General features: G+C 38.6%; 1 protein-coding gene across 4 annotated transcripts in view; it reads right to left on the reverse strand.

The window, feature by feature from the left end:
- Window positions 1-2132: 2132 nt before the first annotated feature.
- Window positions 2133-23262, reverse strand: part of DNAJC12 (DnaJ heat shock protein family (Hsp40) member C12) — a 44882-nt gene continuing 23752 nt past the window's right edge. Inside the window, exons 4-5 of one of the 4 annotated variants that reach the window (XM_053207089.1) lie at window positions 16461-16665; window positions 2133-3040 (exon numbers count right to left, since the gene is read on the reverse strand). In XM_053207089.1, coding sequence (XP_053063064.1) covers window positions 2970-3040; window positions 16461-16665 — 276 coding nt within the window. In that variant the 3' untranslated portion in view covers window positions 2133-2969. Of the gene's footprint in view, window positions 3041-5053; window positions 5236-7722; window positions 8353-11149; window positions 13521-16460; window positions 16666-23262 lie in introns of those variants that run through there. The other 3 variants (XM_015063334.3, XM_015063333.3, XM_027062105.2) reach the window with 3 other exon arrangements.

Genomic DNA, 23262 nt, shown 5'->3' on the forward strand with positions numbered 1-23262 from the left:
TTGTGAGGTTCAAACAAGAAACATGAGAAGAGGCTTAGAAACTGTGAAAGGTACTAATCACCATTAGTAGTAGTAGTAGTAGTAGTAGTAGTAGTAGTATCATTATTAGACCCTGGTTTAGAGCCTCCCCTAGTGGTAATGAGCTGGGAAGTGTTTAATATATTAAATATAACTATATGCTCAACTGACTGAGCCACCCAGGCGCCCATAAATATAACTATATGCAATATACTTTACTCGGAAGACAAATCAGCATTGTCTTCAATAGTATCAAGAATGGCATCAAATTTGGGGCGCCTGGGTGGCTCAGTTGGTTAGGCGTCCGACTTCAGCTCAGGTCATGATCTCACAGTCTGTGAGTTCAAGCCCCATGTGACACTCAGAGCCTGGAGCCTGCTGCCGATTCTGTGTCTCCCTCTCTCTCTGCCTCTCCCCTACACGCACTCTCTCTCTCTCAAAAATAAACATTTTTTTAAAATTAAAAAAAAAGGAATGGCATCAAATTTAACTGAATGTAAAAAGACAGTTGAGGTGTATGGAGCTGGTATTTGTAGATATACCTACTTAATTGTAATCTCTCCCTTTCTATCCCTGCCCTTTTACTTAAAAGAACAGTAAAAAAGAAGGGGGGCGGGTCGTCTGGATGGAAAGAAAGATGGAGAAGACACATCCTCTTTCTCTGCATTTACTGTCCTCACTAGTCCTTGACTTCTAACCTACATGCTCCTTGTCAGTCCCACACTGTCCTGGTCCCACTGGAGGCCCTAAACAGGCCAATTCTGGAGCTGGTCCTGGGCAGAGATACTATGTTCTCTAAGGGGAGATTCTAATTTCCAGCCACAGGTAGAAGAAACTGGACCAGAGCACTCAACTGACTTTCCCTAAATCCCACAGGTTAGAACAAGAGAAAGATCTAGTTCTCCATAAACCTAACCTAGATTCCACTATGGAAACATTCATGCTGGGCAAGCTAATCAATACAAGAAATTGTCAAAGCAAAAACACTGGAAGAAATGATAGAGCTCGGATGGGAGGAGAAAGGATGAGAATGAGCTGCCTGATACAAAATATTCTCCTTCAAGGAGGGTAGATGACACAGAACACTGAGAAGTAATAATACTGAAGACACAGCCACACTGATGCATATCACAGAACCTGAAATTGAAGAGAACTGAAGCCTTTCATTGTGAGACATTTCATCATTTTCTAAGTAATTGCATCAGTTTTATAATTTCTTCCATCACTGACTCCCCAGCGGTCCTGGCATCTCCTCATCTCTGATGTGGAGGTGGTGGGTAATGGTGTTTGCCTCCAGGAAATTAAAGACCCCTCTCAATAACTGCATTAGTCATTGACACTTGCTGCTGTGATTGATCCTGTATCCACCATCAGATCCGGGTGCAGAAAGGATATGAAAATTCATAAGCAGGAAAACAATGTTATCTACTTTCCCTTATCCAGCTCTCTCTTTACAAGAAATATCTGCAAGTCTTTTTTCCATTTATAATTTGCTCATCAAGGGGCATATTTTTGACAGGCGGGGATATATCCATTTGGGACTGGAAACTTTGGGATCACAGGAAATTGTGAATTCCGCCTAGGTTTTCCAGAGTTGCTCTGTTGAGTTGCCTGTTGCTCTGCTGTTTAAAAGAGCAAAAATATTTCAGAATTATATTTCCAACATTTCAGGACATCCAGAAGGCAGGAAGCTGTTACCCTGAGAAAAGCACTCTGTTCTCCTCCTGTCTCTGTGAGAAGTTACTGGAAGAAAAGTATACTCTGATTTTATTATTGCTTATATATTGGTCACCCCCTGACATCAGGGATTTGGGGAAGTGATGGGTATATTGTTCCATAAGCACAGTGCTTCAAACTGAACCACTCAACAAATGTGGCCTAGATTTAAAGAAACAAAACAGGGGCACCTGGGTGGCTCAGTTGATTAAGCATCCAACTTCGGCTCAGGTCATGATCTCACCATTCCTAAGTTTGAGCCCCGTGTCAGGCTCTGTGCTGAGAGCTCAGAGCCTGGAGCCTGTTTCAGATTCTGTCTCTTTCTCTCTCTCTCTCTCTCTCTCTCTCTCTCTCTCTCTCTCTCTCTCTGTCTTTCTGCCCCTCCCCCACTCTTGCCCACGCACATTCTCTCTCAAAAATAAACATCAAAAAAAAATTTAATAAATAAATAAAATAAAAAATAAAAACAGAACAAAACAAAACTATAGGCAACAATACCAATGAACAAACTGTTTTCTGGGTTTTCCAATCCATTGGCCCTAAAATCTTTGAAACTTGCTAAATTGCTTCATTTCTTTGTTTAAGAACATTGTAATGCAATTCAAAATTAATACATACTCCTTGATCCATCCCAGTGCTAGCTTTTCATCCTATGGGTGTACTTCACATGCAAGAAATACTGTGCACAAAGCTATTCATTACAGTGTTATTTGTGATTGAAAAAAAATGTAAATAACCTTGTAAAGCATCGATCAAGTAGGGGACAAGTTAAATAAATTGTGTGGTTCATCCACACCATGGAATATTATAAAGCACACAAAAAGCAGGGCACCTGGCTGGCTCAGTGGAGCATACAACTCTTGATTTCAGGATTGTAAGTTCAAGCCCCATGTTGGGTATAAAGATTACCTAAAAAAATAAAATCTTAAAAAAAGAAAGCACATAAAAAGAATAAGCCCTAACATACTAAAATGGAAAAATCTCCAAGATATATCAACTGAATAAATGGAAGTTATGCAGCACTGTAAATAGTAAGCTACCATTTATGTAAAGAAGAGAAATACATTCATGTATAAACTCACAAGATAGCCAAGGAAAGATATGCAATAAATGATGCCTCTGAGATGAATAATGGGGGGAAAGGGATTGAGGAGTGGGGGGTGGGGGGGAAGGAGACCACAATTCTGTTATTGATTATCAAGTTTTAACACATGATAACAAGGCGCCTGGCTGGCTCAGTCAGTAGAGCATGCAACTCTTGACCTCAGGGTTGTGGAGTCAAGCCTCACATTGGGTGCAGAACTTTCTAAAAGAGAGAGAGAAAGAGAGAGAGGGAGAGAGAGAGAGAGATTTAACACATAACAATATAGTAGAAATAGTAACTAACACACATAGTGCTTACTATGTGCCAGGCATATTCTAAATACGTTACATACTTTAAACTAATTTGACATACTCCTGTTAAACTATTTCACAAGATTATTAGCTACTTGAGAGCATAAATATGACTTAAGCATTTTTATATCCTACACAAATGCTAGTACAATATCACATAATGTTCTGAAGAAATATGTGTCTCATTCATTCGTTCAATATCAAATGTGAGAGAAACAAACTATCTTCACCATTTAGAGCTGACCTAAGAGCTTACTAACTTTTATGTAAAATTATCTTTTCATAATCAATTTGCTATGTCATAAAGTTAAGCCGTAATCCAAAAATAAATGACTCTGAAAATGTGGTATTATACATACGTGCAACTGTGGTTATTCCAAACACACTGGACAATTCAAATTATTGAAGAATTTCCTTTTACTTTTCATTCAAAGAGAAAAACTATATTATCAAAACACAGTCCCCTCCCTTTTTAAACCTTGACTTCAGGAAACTATTTAAGTGTTTAAGAATAGACAGTCTTCTGGAGGCACCTGGGTGGCTCAGTCAGTTAAGCATCCAACTTTGGCTCAGGTCATGATCTTATGGCTTGTGGCTTCGAGCCCTGCATTGGGCTGTATGCTGACAGCTCAGAGCCTGGTGCCTGCTTCAGATTCTGTGTCTTCCTCTCTCTCTGCCCCTTCCCCACTCACATTCTCTCTCTCTCTCTCTCTCTTAAAATTAAATAAGCATTAAAAAAATTTTTAATAAAAAAAAGAATAGGGGTGCCTGGGTGGCTCAGTCGGTTAAGCATCCGACTTCAGCTCAGGTCATGATCTCACTGTTTGTGAGTTTGAGCCCTGCATTAGACTCTGTGCTGACAGCTCAGAGCCTGGAGCCTTCTTTGGATTCTCCCTCTCTCTCTCTGCCCCTCCCTTGCTAGCACTCTGTCTCTCTCTGTCTCAAAAATAAACATTAAAAAAGTAATATAAATAGATAGATAGATAGATAGATAGATAGATAGATAGATAGATAAAAAGAATAGACAGTCTTCTGGGTGCCTGGGTGGCTCAGTCGGTTAAGCATCTGACTTTGGCTCAGGTTATGATCTCATAGTTTGAGTCTGAGTACTGCTTTGGGTGAGCCCTGCTTCCCTCTCTGCAATGCAATTCTCTCTCCTTCTCTCTCTGCCTCTTGCTCACTTGCTCCATCTCTCTCAAAGCAAAAGAAAACAAACAAACAGATCATAAAAGAAAAAGAATAAAATGTCTCCTACTAAGTTATATGGAATCCAGTATATAAAGTGCTTATGTCAGGCCTGACCCATCATAAACCCACATTCAAATGGAGCTATTTCTCATTTCTTATTTGGAGGTTTCAGGCCATCATGGGAGAGAAAATAAGAGCTGGTCTCAATCTTGTCAACAACGGGGAAGTGCATCTGTACAAAAAATGAAGTGGACCATAAGAATGGGAGTAGTTTTCCTCTTGACAAGTCACTAAAAGTTATCAATGCTGTAAATGGGCCTTCTTTCTGGTAGAAAAAAGAAAAAAAATTAAACCCTGATGTTTAGGTTCAAAACTTCTCTTATTCAATGTAGTTATTTATTTGAGTGCCCATGTGGGCCACACAGACATTATGACAGGCAATTGTAGTCCAAAAGCTCATTTTATTAACTTTACATGCTCTATTTTTTGTCAATGGGATGTAAGTGGTGAGCTGCTAAGCTGCTAAGGCTGCTAAGCCAACCAGCACCCCTGGCCCAAGCTCTGCACTGTGGCCTGGTGCTCTCTGACCATTTCTTGACTCCTGCCAGACCCAGTTGTCCCCCAACCCGGCCTCCCCTGAAACCCCCAGCTCTGTGAAGAGTCTCATGCCCAGTCTGGCTAAGCTTGAGATTCATTCCTCCTCCTGCCAACACCCACACAATTAAAAGGTCCTTAATCTTTTAATGTTCTTTGAATAAACACTTTATTTTCCAATAAAATTAAAAATAAGCCTTAAAAATATACTTTGTTGGGGCTCCTCAGTCAGTTGGGAGTCCAACTCTTGATTTCCACTCAGGTCATGATCTCACTGTGTTGCAGGATCTTTTGCCACAATACCCAGGATTCATTGTCTCACACCTTCAAAGAATGAAGAGGCGGACACAAAATGAGCAGTAGGCAAAGGTTTATTAGAATATAAGATTAGAAAGGAAGAATAGTAGGAAAGCTCTCTTTACAGAAAGGGGACATTCAAAAGTAAATGCCCACAGACTACAGGCAAGGTCCTTGTTTTATAAGGTTCTGGTCAGCCCTCCCCATCCCTTCTCCCTTGTTCCTTCTACCCTTATTGGCTTGATACCTCTAGGTGCTGGGTTGCCCATTCCCGACTGGCTCCTTTCCATTGTATGAGGGGTGGTCTATGGCCATACTTAGGTCTTTTGTCAAATTCCTGAGGGGAAACCCGAGGGGGAGTAGGTGGGGTCTGTTACATTAAGAGGAACCTTACACCTGAGGGGGTTTGCTGTGGTCAGACACTCCCAGCATTGTTCCAAAATAGGTGTTTTTCCCTACCCAGGAACCTCAGGCCCTAATCTTTCCCTCTGTGGCTACTGAGTCCTATCTTCTGTATCAACAGTTCGTGGGATCAAATCCCGAGTTTGGGCTCCACAGAGCCTGCTTGGGATGCTCTCTCCCTCTCTCTCTGCCCCTCCCTCACGTGCAATCTCTCTCCCTATTTTCTCTCTCTCTCTCATAATAAATAAACATTTTTTAAAACTACTTTTGTTTTGGGGCACCTGGGTGGCTCAGTCAGTTAGGCCTCCGACTTCGGCTCAGGTCATGATCTCACTGTTTGTGAGTTCGAGCCCTGCATTGGGCTCTGTGCCGACAGCTCAGAGCCTGGAGCCTGCTTCGGATTCTGTGTCTCCTTCTCCTTCTGCCCCTCCCCTGCTTGTGCTCTGTCTCTGTCTCTCAAAAATAAATAAATGTAATAAAAAAAATTTTTTTAATACTTCTGTTTTGTTTTGTTTGTTTTGTTTTGTTTTGACAGAGAGAGCATGCACAAGCAGGAGAAGGGCAGAGGGAGAGGGAGAGAGAGAATCAAGCAGGATCCATGCCCGGCACAGAGCCCAACTTGAGGCTCCATCTCACTACTGTGAGATCATGATCTGAGCCAAAATCAAGAGTTGGACACTCAACTACCTGGGCCACCCAGACACCCCTATATTTGTTTTTTAAAAAAAGGTTTCTTCTGTTATGGACTAAATTGTATTCCCCCCAAAACCTGTATGTTGAGGTCCTAATCCCCACTACCTTAGAATATAACCTTATTTGGAGATAAGGTCTTTAAAGAGTTGAAATGTGTTAAAAGGAAGCTGTTAGGGTGGAGCCCTAATCCAATATGACTGGCATCCTCAAAAAAGGAAGCAGAGATACCAGGGATGTGTGTTCACAGAGGGAGGTCATGTAAGGACACCTGGAGAAGGCATCAGCCAAGAAGAGAGGCCTCAGAAAAAAATCAAACCTGCAGACACCTTGATGTTGGGCATCTAGCCTCCAGAACTATGAGATATGTTGTTTAAGCCACTCAGTCTGTGGTATGTTGTTATGGCAGCCCTTGTAAACTAATACAGTCTACTATGATACTATTTCATAAAAGGAAGCACATTTTAAACCACAAAGGACATAATTTCTGAATTATGTGGCTTTAATTTAAAAAAAAAAAAACTGGGGCGCCTCGGTGGCGCAGTCGGTTAAGCGTCCGACTTCAGCCAGGTCACGATCTCACGGTCCGTGAGTTCGAGCCCCGCGTCAGGCTCTGGGCTGATGGCTCAGAGCCTGGAGCCTGTTTCCGATTCTGTGTCTCCCTCTCTCTCTGCCCCTCCCTCGTTCATGCTCTGTCTCTCTCTGTCCCAAAAATAAATAAACGTTGAAAAAAAAAAATTTTTTTTTAAATAAATAAATTAAAAAAAAAAAAAAAAAACTTCCTGGGGCACATGGGTGGCTCAGTCAGTTAAACATCCAACTCTAGGTTTTGGCTCAGGTCATGATCTCATGATTTTGTGAGTTCAAGCCTCAAGTTGGACTCTGCACTGTCAGTGCGGTGGGATTCTGTCTTCCTCTCTCTGCCCCTACCCCACTCACGCTGTCTCTGTTTCTCTCGAAATAAATAAATAAACTTAAAAAAAAAGTTTTTTAAAACTTCCTATATTCTTTTTTTTTCTGTCATTTTGCTACAGACCAGTGACACCCCTAGTTTACTCTAAAATTGTTTTTCTTCTTAATTTTTCATTCGCTTGTTTGCAAACTAAAAACTAACCATAGACTACACATGACCATCAACAATCCCAATCTAAAAAGGATATGTCGCCTAACAGGCCCATTCACATTGTTAGAACATAATTTATAAATGTATCACTTGCTGTATAACAAAATAAATCTTGTAAAGCATATTTCCTCAAATAATAACCTTTTAAATTTACAATTATTAAAATTAAAATAGAAATATCTAATCAAATTATTTTCAAAATACTGTTGAATTATAAATTCATCATGAATTTTGGGAAAATTATTTATTTCGCTCTGTGGAGTTTAGACATTTCATTTAAAGTCAAGAGTCAGAAAACATTTCCTTTTTTAAAAATAAATTTTATTTATATTTTATTTTGAGAGAGAGAGTGAGCAGGGGAGGGGCAGAGACAGAGGGAAAGAGAATCTTAAGCAGACTCCACGACCCTGAGATCATGACCTGAGACAAAGTCAAGAGTTGTTTGCTTAACCAACAGATCCACCCAGGTGCCCCAAGAGTCAGAAAGCATTTCTTGTACATACAGCACTAATAGGGATCGTGGTATATTAAAGAATTATTTAAATACAGAGATATCTTTTTAAAATAGATTTTCTACAACATTAACAGGAAGATTCACAACAAGCTACTTTGGATCTAAGAGCCTTAATCTATTCAAATATTGAAAGAGACTAGTCTGAAAATGTTCTCATTTAAAACACACATTTTGTTAGAAGGGGTTCAAGGATGGAGGAATCAATCGGTACTGAGCAATTCACAAACATGACAGAGAAACATAACGTTTTTAAGATTCAAACAAAGACTTGTTGGCAGCACGGGAGATGGTCTTGCTCTCTCTCTCCTACCGAGCACTTTTCATATTTCATAATTTCTGAATTTCCTCAGGAGTTCTGAGGGAGCGTCCCCAGACCAGCGGAAACGAAGGTGCCAAGAGTTCACATCTGAAAAGACTTTAAAGCACAGAAAAGAAGATTTTAAAATCAGAGAAGTAGGAATAGAAAACCCACAGGGTCATAGTAAAACAGCTTGCTGATAAGATTTCACTGCAATAAATAAAATGCAAGGGTAAGTGTTTAATATGAATTATTAGTATCTTACAGAAACAGATTATCTTTCCTTTATTTTTTTGCATTTATTTATTTATTTGAGAGTTGAGACAGAGAGACAGTACAAGTGGGAGAGGGGCAGATAGAGGGAGACCAAATCTAAGCTCTGTGCTCACAGTGCTGAGCCCAATTCGGGGCTCAAACCCATGAATCATGAGATCATGACCCGAGATGAAATCAAGAATTGGCTGCTTAATTGACTGAATCATCCAGGCGCCCCTGAAATGGATTATCTTAAGCAGACTTTTGAATTCTTTTTTCCCTCCCCACACACTTTTATTTGGCTTGGTTCATCCACTCATTTCTTCATTTGCTATAGAAATATTTATTTAGCACCTGTTACATATTGCCAGGCTCTATGCTGGGTACTGTGAGACTCCAGTACATATCTCCTGGCGGTGGTAATAAAAAAATCCAGAAAATTATTAATGTGGCAAAATATATGGAGGGAGGGGCGCCTGGGTGGCTCAATCAGTTAAGCAGCTGACTCTTGATTTCAGCTCAGATCATTATCTCACGGTTGGGATCTCTGGCTGGGATTCTCTCTCTCCCTCTTCTCTTTGCCCCTCCCTTCTTCTCTCAAAATAAATAAATAAACATATATATATGGAGGGAAACACAGGAGAATGGGAGACCAGAGAAAGGCATTCAGTGTGGACTAAGTAGAACAAAGTTAGAGTGAGAGAAGACTTCTGGAATTCACATTCAAAGTAACCATGATTTGGGGCACCTGGGTGGCTCAGTCGGTTGAGTGTCCAACTTTGGCTCAGGTCATGATCTCACAGTTTGTGAGTTCGAGCCCCACATCAGGCTCTGTGCTGACAGCTCAGAACCTGGAACCTGCTTCAGATTCTATGTCTCCTTCTCTCTGCATTCACCCCCCCACCCCGCTCACACTTTGTCTCACTCTGTTTCTCAAAAATAAATAAATGTAAAAAAAAATTTTTTTTAAACAAAATAACCATGAGTAGGAATTAGCTAGAGCAGGGTGTCTCTCAATCTTCCATATGCATGGTAATTATCTGGGGATCTTGTTATATTGGAGATTCTGATTCCAGGTGTCTGGGGTGGAGCCTGATTTGGGATTTCTGAGGAACTACCTTCTCTGACAACTTGAACCAAAACAGTACCCAGCCCCTACCTCCATCCCTCCCTGTCTCTTTATGCTGCTTATTTTTCTATAAAAGTCTTTGTGAATAACTGATACTAAATATTCATTTATTTATATATCATATATGGGGAGACCCCACCAAAAGAAAAAAAGAAAATTGCCTGTGGGTCACAAAAAGTAATGGTAAAAGGAAGAATAGATCCCAGATTTCTTTTTCCCCTATTTTTATTTTTATTTTTATTTATTTTAACATTTTATTTATTTTTTTATGGGGCACCTGGGTGGCTCAGTCCGTTAAGCGTCCAACTTCAGCTCAGGTCATGATCTCACAGTTCATGGGTTTCAGCCCTGCATCGAACTCTGTGCTGACAGCTCAGAGCCTGGAGCCTGCTTCGGATTCTGTCTTCCTCTCAATCTGCCCCTCCCCACACATGCTTTTTTTTTTTCTCTCTCTCTCTCTCTCCCTCAAAAATAAATAAAACATTTTAAAAATTGTTTAATACAATTGTATTTATTTTTGAATTGGTGGTATATTCACATGGCTAAAGTTCAAAAAGCACAAAGATTACATAACCCTCAAAAGTCTTCCACCCTCCACTCTGATGTTCCCAATAGACAAAGTTGTTACCAATTGCCTACGTATCTTTCCAGAGATAGTCGAGGTATATTCAAGCAAATACATGCATACAATCTCCAACATCACCGCCCTACTCCTTCTTTAACCTAAATGCTAACATACAGTCTACTATTCTGCATTTTGACTTTTTGTTTCTAACATATCTTGATGATTGTTTTTTATCAGTATATGGAGAGCTTTCTCATTCTAACAGTGGAGGGGTATTTTATTCTGTGACATACAAAAACACAACCCTACTGAGGGGCATTTATTTCCGATTCTGCAGTGAATAACATAGTACACATGTCATTTTGCACATGGGTGATCTGTAGGATAAAATTTGTAGAACTGGGATTACTGGGACAAAGTCGTCATGCATCTGTAGTTTTAATAGACATTGCCAAACGGTTCTCCATAAAGTTTCACCCAGCAGCAGCTGATTTTCCTACACCTTCATCAACACCATGTGAACAAACTCAGTAACTTTTGCTAGGCTCTTGCGTACAAAAAGTGCAGTTTTAATTTGCCTTTCTCTTACTATGAATGAGTTTAGGCACCTTTTCATATGTTCCAAGGCTATTTGTATTTTCTGTTCTATGAAATGTTCATTTCCTTTCTTTCCTTTTTTTTTTATTTTTATTTATTTATTTATTTATTTATTTATTTATTTATTTTATTTATTTATTATTTGAGAGAGAGAGAGAGGGTGCAAGTGAGCAAGAGGCAGAGAGAGAGAGAAAATCCCACGAGGGACAGAGAGAAAGAAGAGGGGCTAACCCAAAGCGGGACTTGTGTTCACCGGAAGCAGGGCACGAGCTGACCCGATGGGGACTCAAGCTCACAAACTGCGAGATCATGACCTGAGCTGAAATCAGATGCTTAACGACTGAGCCACCCAGGGGCACACACACCCCTTCTTTTTTTACTAGATGGTTGATCTTATGTCTCACTGATTCATAAAAGTGTACATTAAGAGAAGTTACCGTTTCACTAATTATGTTGAGATTAAACCTCTTTTCATATGTTTAAGAGCCGCTATATTTTCTCTACTGAACTGTTTATATAGTTTCCTTCCCTTTTTCTTTTGGATTATTTTGGATCATTTTCTTTTTGATCTGTAGAGTCGACTTTTGAATTCTTATCAACAAGAATTAGTTTATATGGATGAAAGAAACTCATGTGCTTAAATGCTTATTAATAAAAGGATATTTATAGAAACCTTCAGTGGTGGGAATTTTGGCAATTCACTAGCATGGAAATTGGAAACAACTTCCAAACAGCTGCCAAAAGTAAAAGGTCAATGGTAAAGGATCTCTGGAAATACAAATAATTTACTCCATGAAAGTAAGATTATTTTTAATTCTAATAAGCAACTTTGCTGAACACTAGAAAAAAGGCCTTTTTCCTTTTCTATTGATGGGAGTGTAAATTGGTAAAAATCTTTTGGCAAGCAATTTGGCAAAATTTCTCAAACTAATTAAAATGTGTATATCTAATAATTCTACTTCTAGAAGTTTATCCTAAGGAAATAATCACAGATGTGTTCAAGGGTTTAACTATAACGATATTTGTCGTGACACCATTTATAAATTTTTTTAATCAAGAAACAATCTAAATCTTCAGCAATAGAAAGTTGTTTAAAAGCCTTTTATATTGGCATTAACAATTTTTTTAATATTTATGGTCATAGAAAAATGCTCATAACATATTGCTAACTGACAGGTATTTAAAAAATAATGTATATAGTATGATCTCATTCCTAAATTCATTATTACATGGATATTTATGTAAAAATTTTTGAAAGTCTATAAGGAATTATTCCTCAGTGTTAATAGTTATCCCTGGATAGTTGGAATACATGTGATTTTCATTTTTGACACTTTTTAAAAAATCTGTATTTTCTTATTGTTCTGCAATGGACACATATTCCTTATGTCTTTTTTTATGTTTATAATATTGCCCATGAAAAAACAGGTTCCAAAATAATATACAAAATGTTTCCATTGATATTTTAAAATACTATCTAAATATCTTGTCAGAAAAATATACACAGGACAGTTGACAGTGGTTGTCCCAAGAAAACGATCTGTTTGCACTTTCTTTAGAATTCTCAGACAAAACATATTTAAGAATTCTCCTATAGGGGGGTGCCTGGGTGGCTCAGTCACTTAAGCATCCCACTCCATTTCTGCTCAGGTCGTGATCTCGGGGCTCAGGGGTTCAAGCCCTGCATTGGACTCTGAGCTGACAGCGAGAAGCCTGCTTGGGATTTCTCTCTCTGTCTCTCTTTCTCTGCCCTCCCTCTGCTCACACTCTTTCTCTGTCAAATAAAGAAACAATAAAATAAATAAATAAACATTAAAAAAATAATTCCTCTTAGGAAAAAAGCAAAAGAAAATTTCTGACAACCTATAATTGAAATACACACATAAAATATATATAGTATGATCCTTAGTTTTAGGTATACTAATATATATACATATATACCAAAAGACCAATAATAGATATGTCCCTAAGTGCTAATATTAGAAGTTGTATTTTCTACCTTTTGTTTGACCATATTTCTCACATTTCTACTGTAAATACTTGTTATTTTATAGTTTGAAAAAAGTGTTTTCTAGTTTGGTTTCCAATAGAAATAGACGCCCCAGACAAGAATTTGAATGCAAGTGGATAATTTGAAAGGTGATTCAAAGAGACCCTGGTAGGAAAGTAGAGAAAGGAACCAAGTTTATAAAAGGTACATTATCAGGCAAGTTGCCACCCTGGGCAACTGGGGCTTGATTACGATGGGGACCCCTGGAAGACAGTATAAAAACCCCTAAGAGTTATCCAGTTAGAGAAGTAAAGGAGTTTCCCACTCACATTCATCAGTGTCTGATGGCTACATCCAGAGGGTGTTTATTCCCTGGCACTTACTGCCAAGCCAGCTCAAGTGCCAGAGAAAGCCCTCTGATAGAAACCATAGAATTGGCAATGAGAAATTAGATGCCCAGAAAATATGGCAGCACACCAACAGCATTGGCTACATATGATCCTTTTTTCTAACTCCAGAATGCTACACAAACGATTTGATTCTAGATTTGCATTTATCAGAAGCCATATTTATTGTATATTTACATGGAAAGAAAAGAAAAGTGAGGTTGTGTCACGCACCAGTTTTCAGAGGCTGTGCTCCATATTTTACTGGTTGCAGTGAAGAGTCAGAATAACATGGGGACTATTTGAGGGCTGCTGATCACAGAAGAGGCATCAAAAAGCAAACTCCAAAGTAAATATCAACCACTGCTTGAGGAAATTAACAAATATGCTTAAGAGGTATGTGAGAAACCACTCAGGACTCACTAAAGCTGACATAAATATCATTTCTTAAATGCTGATGTGAATAAAAATTTACACTACAGTAAAACAAAGTTACAAATAATCATACAACTACACTTTGATATATCAAACTCCAGCTTTAGGGTGCTACTCAGAACAGCCAATAACCTCTTAAACAGCATCAAGAAAATACTGGCAAATGCAGCCTTTAGTAAAATTTCATAATTCTTATTCTCCAACAACAGCTTCTCAGAAAAATGATCCTCCTCTCATGGCCCCCACCTTCATTCCTCAAGCCACAGTAAAAGGATACACTTCATCATGTGAGGGCATCAAAACTGACATCACACTGTATTGTGCACTTGAAACTAATATTGTATGTTAAGTATAATGGAAATTAAAAATAATAATAAAATAGCCAAAACAAACCACACCACACCTGACATCACAAGTCATCCTGAATAAATTATGATATATCTATACTGTGGAATATTTATCTCCTGTTCAAAAGAATGCGTTAATTCTAAATGCAAGGCTTAAGGAGAAGTCCCATAATAATAAAAGCTGACACCAAAAAGAGCACATCACAATTTATCTTGAATAAATTATGACATATCTATACTGTGAAATATTTATCTGCTGTTCAAAAGAATGAGTTAATTCTAAATGTAAGGTCTAAGGAGACGTCCCGTAATAATAAAAGCTAACACCAAAAACAGCACCTACCATGTACCTGGTCTAAATATTTTACATAGATTTTTTACTACTCAAAAAAACCTTATGAGTAAACACTAATGTTTTGACCATATAGATAAGAAAACACAGATAAAGAAAGGTTAATTTGCTTGCCCAAGTTCACAAAACTCATCAGTGGAAAAGCTGGGATCCGGTTCCAGAGCTTGTACTCTTAGGCTCTGTGTAACATAGAGAAATGGGCACAGTGTAATGCCATTTTTTTAAGTTTATTTTTATTTATTTTGAGAGAGAGCAAGCAGGGGAGGGGCAGAGAGAGAGGGAGACAGAATCCCAAGCAGGCTCCACACTGTCAGCACAGAGCCCAATGTGGGGTTCGAACTCACAAACCACGAGATCATGACCTGAGCCAAAGTCAAGGGTCCCACACTTAACCTACTGAATCACCCAGGTACCCCTCATTCTTTGTTTTTAAAACCCTCATACGTGAAGGCATATTTGTATACGCTTGAGAATAATGTGGAAAGAGACACACCTGGGCATCTGCATTGGTTGCTTCAGGAAACAAAAACACAGAAGGGTGGGAGCCTGGGGGAGACACTAAGTCATTGTTTATATATGATTCTTTGAATTTTCTAATGACAAGCTGGTATTACTTTGGGGTTTTTAAATATCTAAATAACTAGTTTTCAGAGGAAGAGAAAATTTCACTGCATCTTATGAGAGGGATTCAAGTGGGGCTTCAGCCTCCTGCCTGAGTGTCTGAGGTGATAAAGTGCCCCTCCCCCCCCACCCCAGTGATGGTGAACTCAGACTAGGTCTGAATCTGAAACAGGAAGTCACAGGGCAGCCCCAGGGGTTCAAGAAGCACAGATCTGAACATTCCAGGGCTGAATAGTGAAACATTTGCATGTTTTGCCTGTGTGTGACTGTGGGTAGGTGTTTGTATGTGTGTATTTGCTTAAAACACTGTTTTTTCTGAAATTCGGGCTTCTGCTTTGATGAATTTGTTACATTATAACTATTCCCAGTTATGAGGCTGATGCAATCAATTTGCAGAGTCCACAAAAGGATATCTTGAGTAACCAGCAGAAACACCTGAATCACACCCTAAGAATCTTTATTCTAGCAGGTAATGAGCATATAGAAGTCTCCCCAAAGAGAGTTTTCAAGTGACTATTTCTACAAAGACTCTAATTTACCACAAGCTATCTAATTATCTTCTTTTATAAGTAAGGATTCAAGATTCAAGGACCTTCAGGAGCCTTTAGTTTAAATTCTAATGAGATACTGTATCACAACCTTGAGAATCAAGAATTCGGAGGACAGTGACAGTGCATGTTTATAACGCACCTATACAAGATAAACACGGTGGCTAGACAGACAAAGAAAAGATAATAATAGTTGACATTAACCCAAGACCTGCTTGCTAGGTGAATCAGTGTGCTAAGCATTTTACATGGATCTCCTTATTTAATCCTCATGATAGCTCTGTGAGAAGGTATCACTATGATCTTGAGTTTATAGATTTGGAAACTGAAATCTAGAGAAGTTAAGTAACTTTTACCAAGAAATACAGATAATAAGTAGTAGAGCTAAGATGTGAGCCTAGGTAGTATAGCTTGCGAGTTTAGCTTCTATAATACCCTGCTTCAGTGAATCTATCTATCATTCAGAACTACATACAGATAAGGTCTCTTCTCTGGACAGTGCAATGCCTTAGAAACAGACACTGAAGTCAAACTGTCTTAGTTCAGACCCCTTCCCTGCTATATACAAGCTGTATAGCTTTGAAAAAATTACTCAACCTCCCTGGACTTCAGTTTCCTTTCCGTAAAATGAGAATAATGTTGGTACCAACCTCACAGGCTTGTAGAGGATTAAATAAATTAATGTCTATAGACTTAATGTTAAACAAGATAATACATGTATGTAAAGAACATTCCTGTTCATAGTAAACACTCAATAAATGGCAGTGTTATATCAGTCACTCCCAGAAATGCCTCACATTTTCCCTTGAAAGGGATGTGTTGAGGAATGTGTCTTCCAGTTTCTGTGTCAATGCTAAGTAAGTATATTTTAAGGTCATAAAGCAACCCTTAAATCTGGCACTACTGTTTACTTGGAAAAGGTTGAGAATAAATACAGTATAAACCAAGCCCTTTAATTTCAGACCTTTCTTGGTCTGCAAAGCTACATGATTTGACTTACTTGGAGAATCCAGATTTTGCGGGGAGAATGACTTCTCCAAGGAGTTGGATTCTTTTTGCTCCATTTTCTCTGTGGTTGAACCCAGCTTCTCTTTCTTTATTTCTCTTTGCTTGTTCCGTTCCTCATTTTCAATCTGGTTGGTATGAACCTGGTCAGATTCTTCCAGCATCAGATCTTTTTTACCTCTGACAGCCCAGTGCATTGACTACATTAGTTAAAAGTAAACACATAATATAAAATCAATATTATATAGTATTCTATATTTAAAGTTCAATGTGTGGTAAAACCCGACCTACTATTACAGTGCTGATTGTTAGATTTGACTATTAACCAGATATTAATCAGTTAACCCAGGTATTAATTAATTAATCCTCACTAATTTAAAAGACTAATGATATAAGGAGATATCCAAACCATGGCAAAGAGCAAAGGGACCTGCATCAGAGAGATTTAAAAAATGAGACATTTCCACTGAAAGTTAAACAAGAATTACCATATGACTCAGTGATTCCATTCCTAGGCATATACTCAAAAGAACTGAAAAGAGGTGTTCAAAGAAAAACCTACTAACGTTCAAAGCAGCACTATTCACAACAGACAAAAGATATAAACAACCCAAATGTCCATCAGTTCATGAGTGGATAGACAAAAATGTGTTATAGCCATACAATGGAATATGATTTGGCCATGAAAAAGGAATTAAGTACTACAGGGTGGATAAAGCTTGAAAACATTATACTAAGTAAAAAAAGGCCAACCACAAAAAGCCATATATTGTATGATTCCACTTGTAAGAAATATCCAGAATAGACAAATCCGTGTAGATAGACAGCTGATTAATGCTTACCAGGAACTGGGAGAAGGGGCATAAGAAATGATTGCTAACAGATACAGGGTTTCCTTTTGGGATGATGAAAAAGTTCTGGAACTAGGTCGTGATGATGTATGAACAACATTGTGAATGTACTTAATGATGTACACTTTAAAATGGTTAAAATAGGGGCACCTAGGTGTCTCAGTTGGTTGAGCATCCGACTTCAGCTCAGGTCGTGATCACTGTTTCCGAGTTTGAGCCCCACATCAGCGGGCTCTGTGCTGACAGCTCAGAGCCTAGAGCCTGCTTCAGATTCTGTGTCTCCCTCTCTGTTTCTGCTCCTCCCCCACTTGTGTGTGCACTCTCTCTCTCTCCCACTCTCTCTCTCAAAAATAAACATTAAAAAAAATTTTAAATGGTTAAAATAGGGGCACCTGGTCACCTCAGTCGGTTAAGCATTCAACTCTTGGTTTCAGCTCAGATCATTATCTCGCAGCTCATGAGTTTGAGTCCCATGTCTGACTCCATGCTGACAGCATGGAGCCTGCTTGGGATTCTCTCTCTCCCTCTCTCTCTCTCTGCCCTTACCCTGCTTGTGCTCTCTCTCATTCTCAAAATAAATTAAAAAACTAACTAAATAAATCAAACAAAGGTAAGAAACAGAGTTACTTTCCCCCATTCACCCTATTGTAGTATCTTTTTAAATGTTGTGTCCTCTACATGTATTTCCTATTAAAACATTTAAAATTGGGAAGATGGGTGGATGAATGGAAGGATGAATAAATGAATTCAAAGTGAGAAAGAAAAATTGAGTTTGCTGTGTCAAGAATATTCCAAGTAGAATAACTAACCCTGGCATTAACCAAAATAATAACCGTAACTGTTTCTTGAAACCTCATTTGGATATTATGGGACCCTATTCCTGAAGCACTCCTGAATAGTATCTTACTACTTGTGTTACTCAAAAACCCAAGGAAAACCCATAAGCCACATATTTAAGCGAGTTTAAAACCCAGAATAAAGTTTTTTCCTGATTCCTGATATCCAGGATATTGTTTTCCTGACAGAAAGAAAAAAAAAAAAGCAAAACACAGAAATCAAAACAAAACAAACTTTTCTGAAGTTCAAGGCCTATGAGAACCATGCCAGTAACTACAGAAGGGGCCGCTGCCATGCTGTACTTGTGCGCGTGATTCAAGGGGCGGCATACTTTTCATCTTCAGCACACTTCTGAAAGTCGTTTTTTTTCAATGTTTATTTAGTTTTAAGAGAGTGAGAGAGAGCGCATGCACACGCAAGCAGGAGAGGGGCAGAGAGAGGGGGGCAGAGGATCCAAAGCAAGCTCTGTGCTGACAGCAGAGAGCCCAATGTAGGGTTCAAACTCACGAACTGTGAGATCATGACCTGAGCTGAAGTCTGACACTTAACCAAATGAGCCACCCAGGCACGCCTATCTGAACTATCTTAAAATACTTGGGTTGCCAACTTCTACCTGCGGGCACCATTTTATTTACCAGGTTTTTTTTTTAATTTCTTTTATGTTTTAAATTTTATTTTTGAGAGAGAGAGAGAGACAGAGCACAAGTTGGGGAGGGACAAAGAGAGGGACAGAGCCCGAAGCAGGCTCCAGGCTCCAAGCTGTCAGCAGAGCCTGACGTGGGGCTCAGACTCACAGATGGTGAGATCATGACCTGAGCCAAAGTCAGCCGCTCAACAGACTGAGCGACCCAAGCTTCCCTTATTTACCAGTTTAAACAAAGCAACATAGGAAGGAGGCTCTGAGCATGGCATGGGGATGTGACCAGCTTGGTTCGCCCAAGCAAACGCTGCTAGGCAGGGGCCAGGGGTTCATCAGAGCAACAGCTTCTTAAAAGAGCTTGGAGAGACACCACAATTTCTTATCTCCTCTCTCAGGAGTACTAACATTGACCTCACAGGAAGGAGCCAGGAGAAGCACCTCAACAAGAAGAAAGGGAAAGTGCAAAGGGGTAAAATGCCTTCTTGGGACCTTTTTATTTATTTATTTATTTATTTATTTATTTATTTTTAAGGAAACTCTGTACCCAACATGGGGCTTGAACCCACAACTCTGAGATCAAGTGTCGCATGCTATACAGATTGAGCTAGCCAGACGCCCCCCTTCTTGGAATCTTTTAGATAAATCTGTTCATCACAACTTTTTGATACAACTGGGAGTATTGATGGCATGGTGTTAATGAATAATAGGCCACAATGGTCATTAGTGGTCATTAATAGCATGATCTCAACTCTATTAAAAGGTAAATATATATATCCAAATATAGATACATAAATATATGTATATTCATATGCATATACATAAAATATAGTTACAGATATAGATATATAGACAGACCGGAGGGCAGCATAAGTTTGCATATAATCTCTGCTTTTGTATAATGTTCAATTAGAACAGGCTGCCTTCTAAACTGGCTCAGAAGGTGCTGAATTGCACACTGTTTCCCATCTGATGGAGGATAGCCTAGCCACCCAGGCATAATAGGAAGCTTCCCTAGTAGTCTGTAGCCAACTGGACTCACCACAAGGGCACCGCGCTGAGCCCAGGAACCCAGAAACAATCAGTAGACAAATAGACCCACGTGAGGGTAACTGGCAGTCCCAACAAGCTCTCCCAGAAGTAATCAATTTGTCAAACAATCAATTCACTAAAAATCTGTTTCCATTAACTCTTTATAAAATGTATAGCAATGGATATGACATGACAGTTACAACAGTTTATAAGAATTTTTCCCAGCACTTTATTTTGATTGTAGCTTTGCTGCAACCATTTTCCCACAGCCACTCTAAAGCCAATCTGCCATGTATTTCAGAACTAGAGGGAGAACCATTCATATCCTGGATTCCTTGGGGTAAAACCATTTAGCATCACAGCAGTGAATTTCCCTAAGATTCTTTGAGTTAGAAAGGTCTCTGTTTTCAGATTACCCCAAGACCCAAAGGCTGGGATAACTGAAGACCTCTCCCCATATCCCTTTATTTAAAACCCATATCGGGGCACCTGGGTGGCTCAGTCGGTTAAGCATCTGACTTCGGCTCAGGTCATGATCTCACGTCCGTGAGTTCGAGCCCCGCGTCGGGCTCTGTGCTGACAGCTCAGAGCCTGGAGCCTGTTTCAGATTCTGTGTCTCCCTCTCTCTCTGCCCCTCCCCTGTTCATGCTCTGTCTCTCTCTGTCTCAAAAATAAATAATAAAAAATGTTAAAAAAATTTTTTTAAATAAAACCCATATCACATGGGGTACCCGGGTGGCTCAGTTAGTTAAGCATCTGACTCTTGGTTTTGGTTCAGGTCATGATGTCACAGTTCTTGGGTTCAAGTCCTACATCAGACTAATATTACTCCCACCAATTCTATCCTATCCAGAGGGATTGTATTGTTTACATAAAAAGCAGAAACACAGGGTTGGTGATGTAAAGGGTAGGGGTTTTATGGGATTTAACAATCTATAAATGTATAGGGCAAGCAAACATGCAGATGTGTTTTAGCTAAATGTCACCTAAAATTTAAACCTTTAGTTATAATCATTTTATTGTCAGATGGCATACGTAACATACCTAACCCAACTAGCCTAATGGTGATGTTTATCTACAAAAGGAGAGACAATGGTCTATTTAGAAGGTGAACAATATTAGCATGATAATTGTTGTTAATTCTTCTACATGGTGAATGTGAAAGGATGAACAAATGAAATGCATGCACATCGAAAGCAACAACTAAAATGTTATACACAGATGAGGCTTTCACGTAAAGACTGTAAGGATTAGAACAGAAAAGAATGAGAGGAAATAGTTAGAAAGTCTATTAAATGAGTTACGAAACATGTGAAACTTGATATAGGGGATTCACTGAGGAAGAGAAACAAAAGCAAGCACCCTAAACAAGGTTTAGGGGTACCTAGGTGGCTCAGTAGGTTAAGCGTCCGAATTTGGCTCAGGTCATGATCTCGCGGTTTGTGAGTTCGACTCACAAACCCCGCGTTGTCTCTGTGCTGACAGTTTGGAGCCTGTAGCCTGCTTCAGATTCTGTGTCCCCTCTCTCTCTACCCCTCCCCTGCTCACGCTCTGTTTTTCTCTCTCAAAAATAAATAAACATTACAAAAAGTTTTTTTAAGGAAAACGACAAGGTTTAGCCCTAAGAGGACTGTACATGAAAAAAATATCACCATTGATTTAAAGCAAAAAGATATGCATCTTATCATTTTTGTTCCATTAATAAAAAAATCTCAAACCATATACTGGCTCAGCATACTGTTTCAATTTTGCTGACAAGACAAATGATTCAGCCAGTAATATCTAAAATATTATTATTGTGGGGTGCCTGGGTGCCTCAGTCGGTTAAGCATCTGACTCTTGATTTTGGCTCAAGTCATGATCTCACAGTTTGTGGAATAGACCCCTGCACCAGGCTCTGCGGGGACAGTGTGGAGGCTGCTTGGGATTCTCTCCCTCCCTCTCTCTCTGCCTCATACACACGTACACTCTCTCAAAATAAATAAACGTTAAGAAAAATAAAAACAAAAAATAAAATAAAATATTATATTGTACTGTAAGACTTCAAACAGTCCATAGTTAACCTAAATTCAAGGCAGAAATGACATGTTTGGAGACAGAAAATTAGCATTTAAAGGAAAGACATTGGCAATATAAAGGAGAAATTTGGAGAAAATTTTTTGAAAAATCCACAGCTAATTTGATATTAGTGGTTAAAATTAAATAACAGAGTTCAGTAGATCATCAAAAAAAGAAAAAAAAGCACATTGTAAATCCAAACGTATTAGCATAGCAAGGGTCACTAATTCAATTGCAGTTACAACGTGTCATACTCAGGAGGATGGAAATATGGTTATGTGGAGATGGTGGAACAGTGTTTAGTCAGTGTCAACCAGGAATTTTGGATATACACAATGGAAAGGAAAAAACTCTTATTTTTGAGTATGTGAAGTAGTTACTACATTTTTAAAGAATCTAGTTATTTTGTGTATATACTCAATAATCATATGGTTAATCCTTCATAAATAATTAATCTACTTGAAACAAATCACATGAATATATAACTTATTCCAATATGAGATGAACAAAACAGTTTACATTTTATGTACAGTGGCTTTCAACTATATACACTTTGAGAGTTTTGCAATGTTTTCCCCATTATGTCAAAGACTCTCCCTCACTATTATAGGTCTTTTATCAGTGAAAAAACAATTTGCTAGTCTTTTTTAAATAAAAACTGTTAAGAAGGAAATCTAAATGACCTGAAGGGGTGTAATTCAAGAGATGTGAATCCCTTTATAGACTAATTCTATCAAATGTCCCTAAAGACTTGCCTATAAAGTAATTTGTGTACACACACACACACACACACACACACACACACTGGAATATTACTTGGCAATCAAAAAGAATGAAATCTTGCCATTTGCAGCAATATAAATGGAACTAGAGAGTATCATGTTAAGTGAAATAAGTCAGTCAGAGAAAGACAAATACCATATTATTTTACCCATTTGTGAATTTAAGAAACAAAACAGATAAACATAGGGGAAGGGAAGGAAAAATAAAACAAGATAAAAACAGAGAGGGAAGCAAACCATAAGAGACTCTTAAATACAGAGAACAAACTGAGGGTTGCTGAAGGGAAAGTTTGTGGGGGATGAACTAAATGGGTGATAGGCATTAAGGAAGACACTTGTTGGGATGAGCACTGGGTGTTATATGTAAGTGATGAATCACTTGGTTCTACTCCTGAAACCAATACTATACTTACGTTAACTAACTTGCATTTAAATAAGTAAATATACATATAATAAAGTAACTTGTGTATTTTAAGTCTCATGTCATAGAAAAGTGTCCCTATTTTAAAAAGCTGGATAATAAGTCATACTTGAGAATGTAGAAAAATTTTTAAATCATATTTTCTATATAATATATAAAGGTCAATGTAAGAACAAAAT

Source organism: Acinonyx jubatus, chromosome D2 (genome assembly GCF_027475565.1).
Source record: "Acinonyx jubatus isolate Ajub_Pintada_27869175 chromosome D2, VMU_Ajub_asm_v1.0, whole genome shotgun sequence".
NCBI classification, from domain to species: Eukaryota; Metazoa; Chordata; class Mammalia; order Carnivora; family Felidae; genus Acinonyx; species Acinonyx jubatus.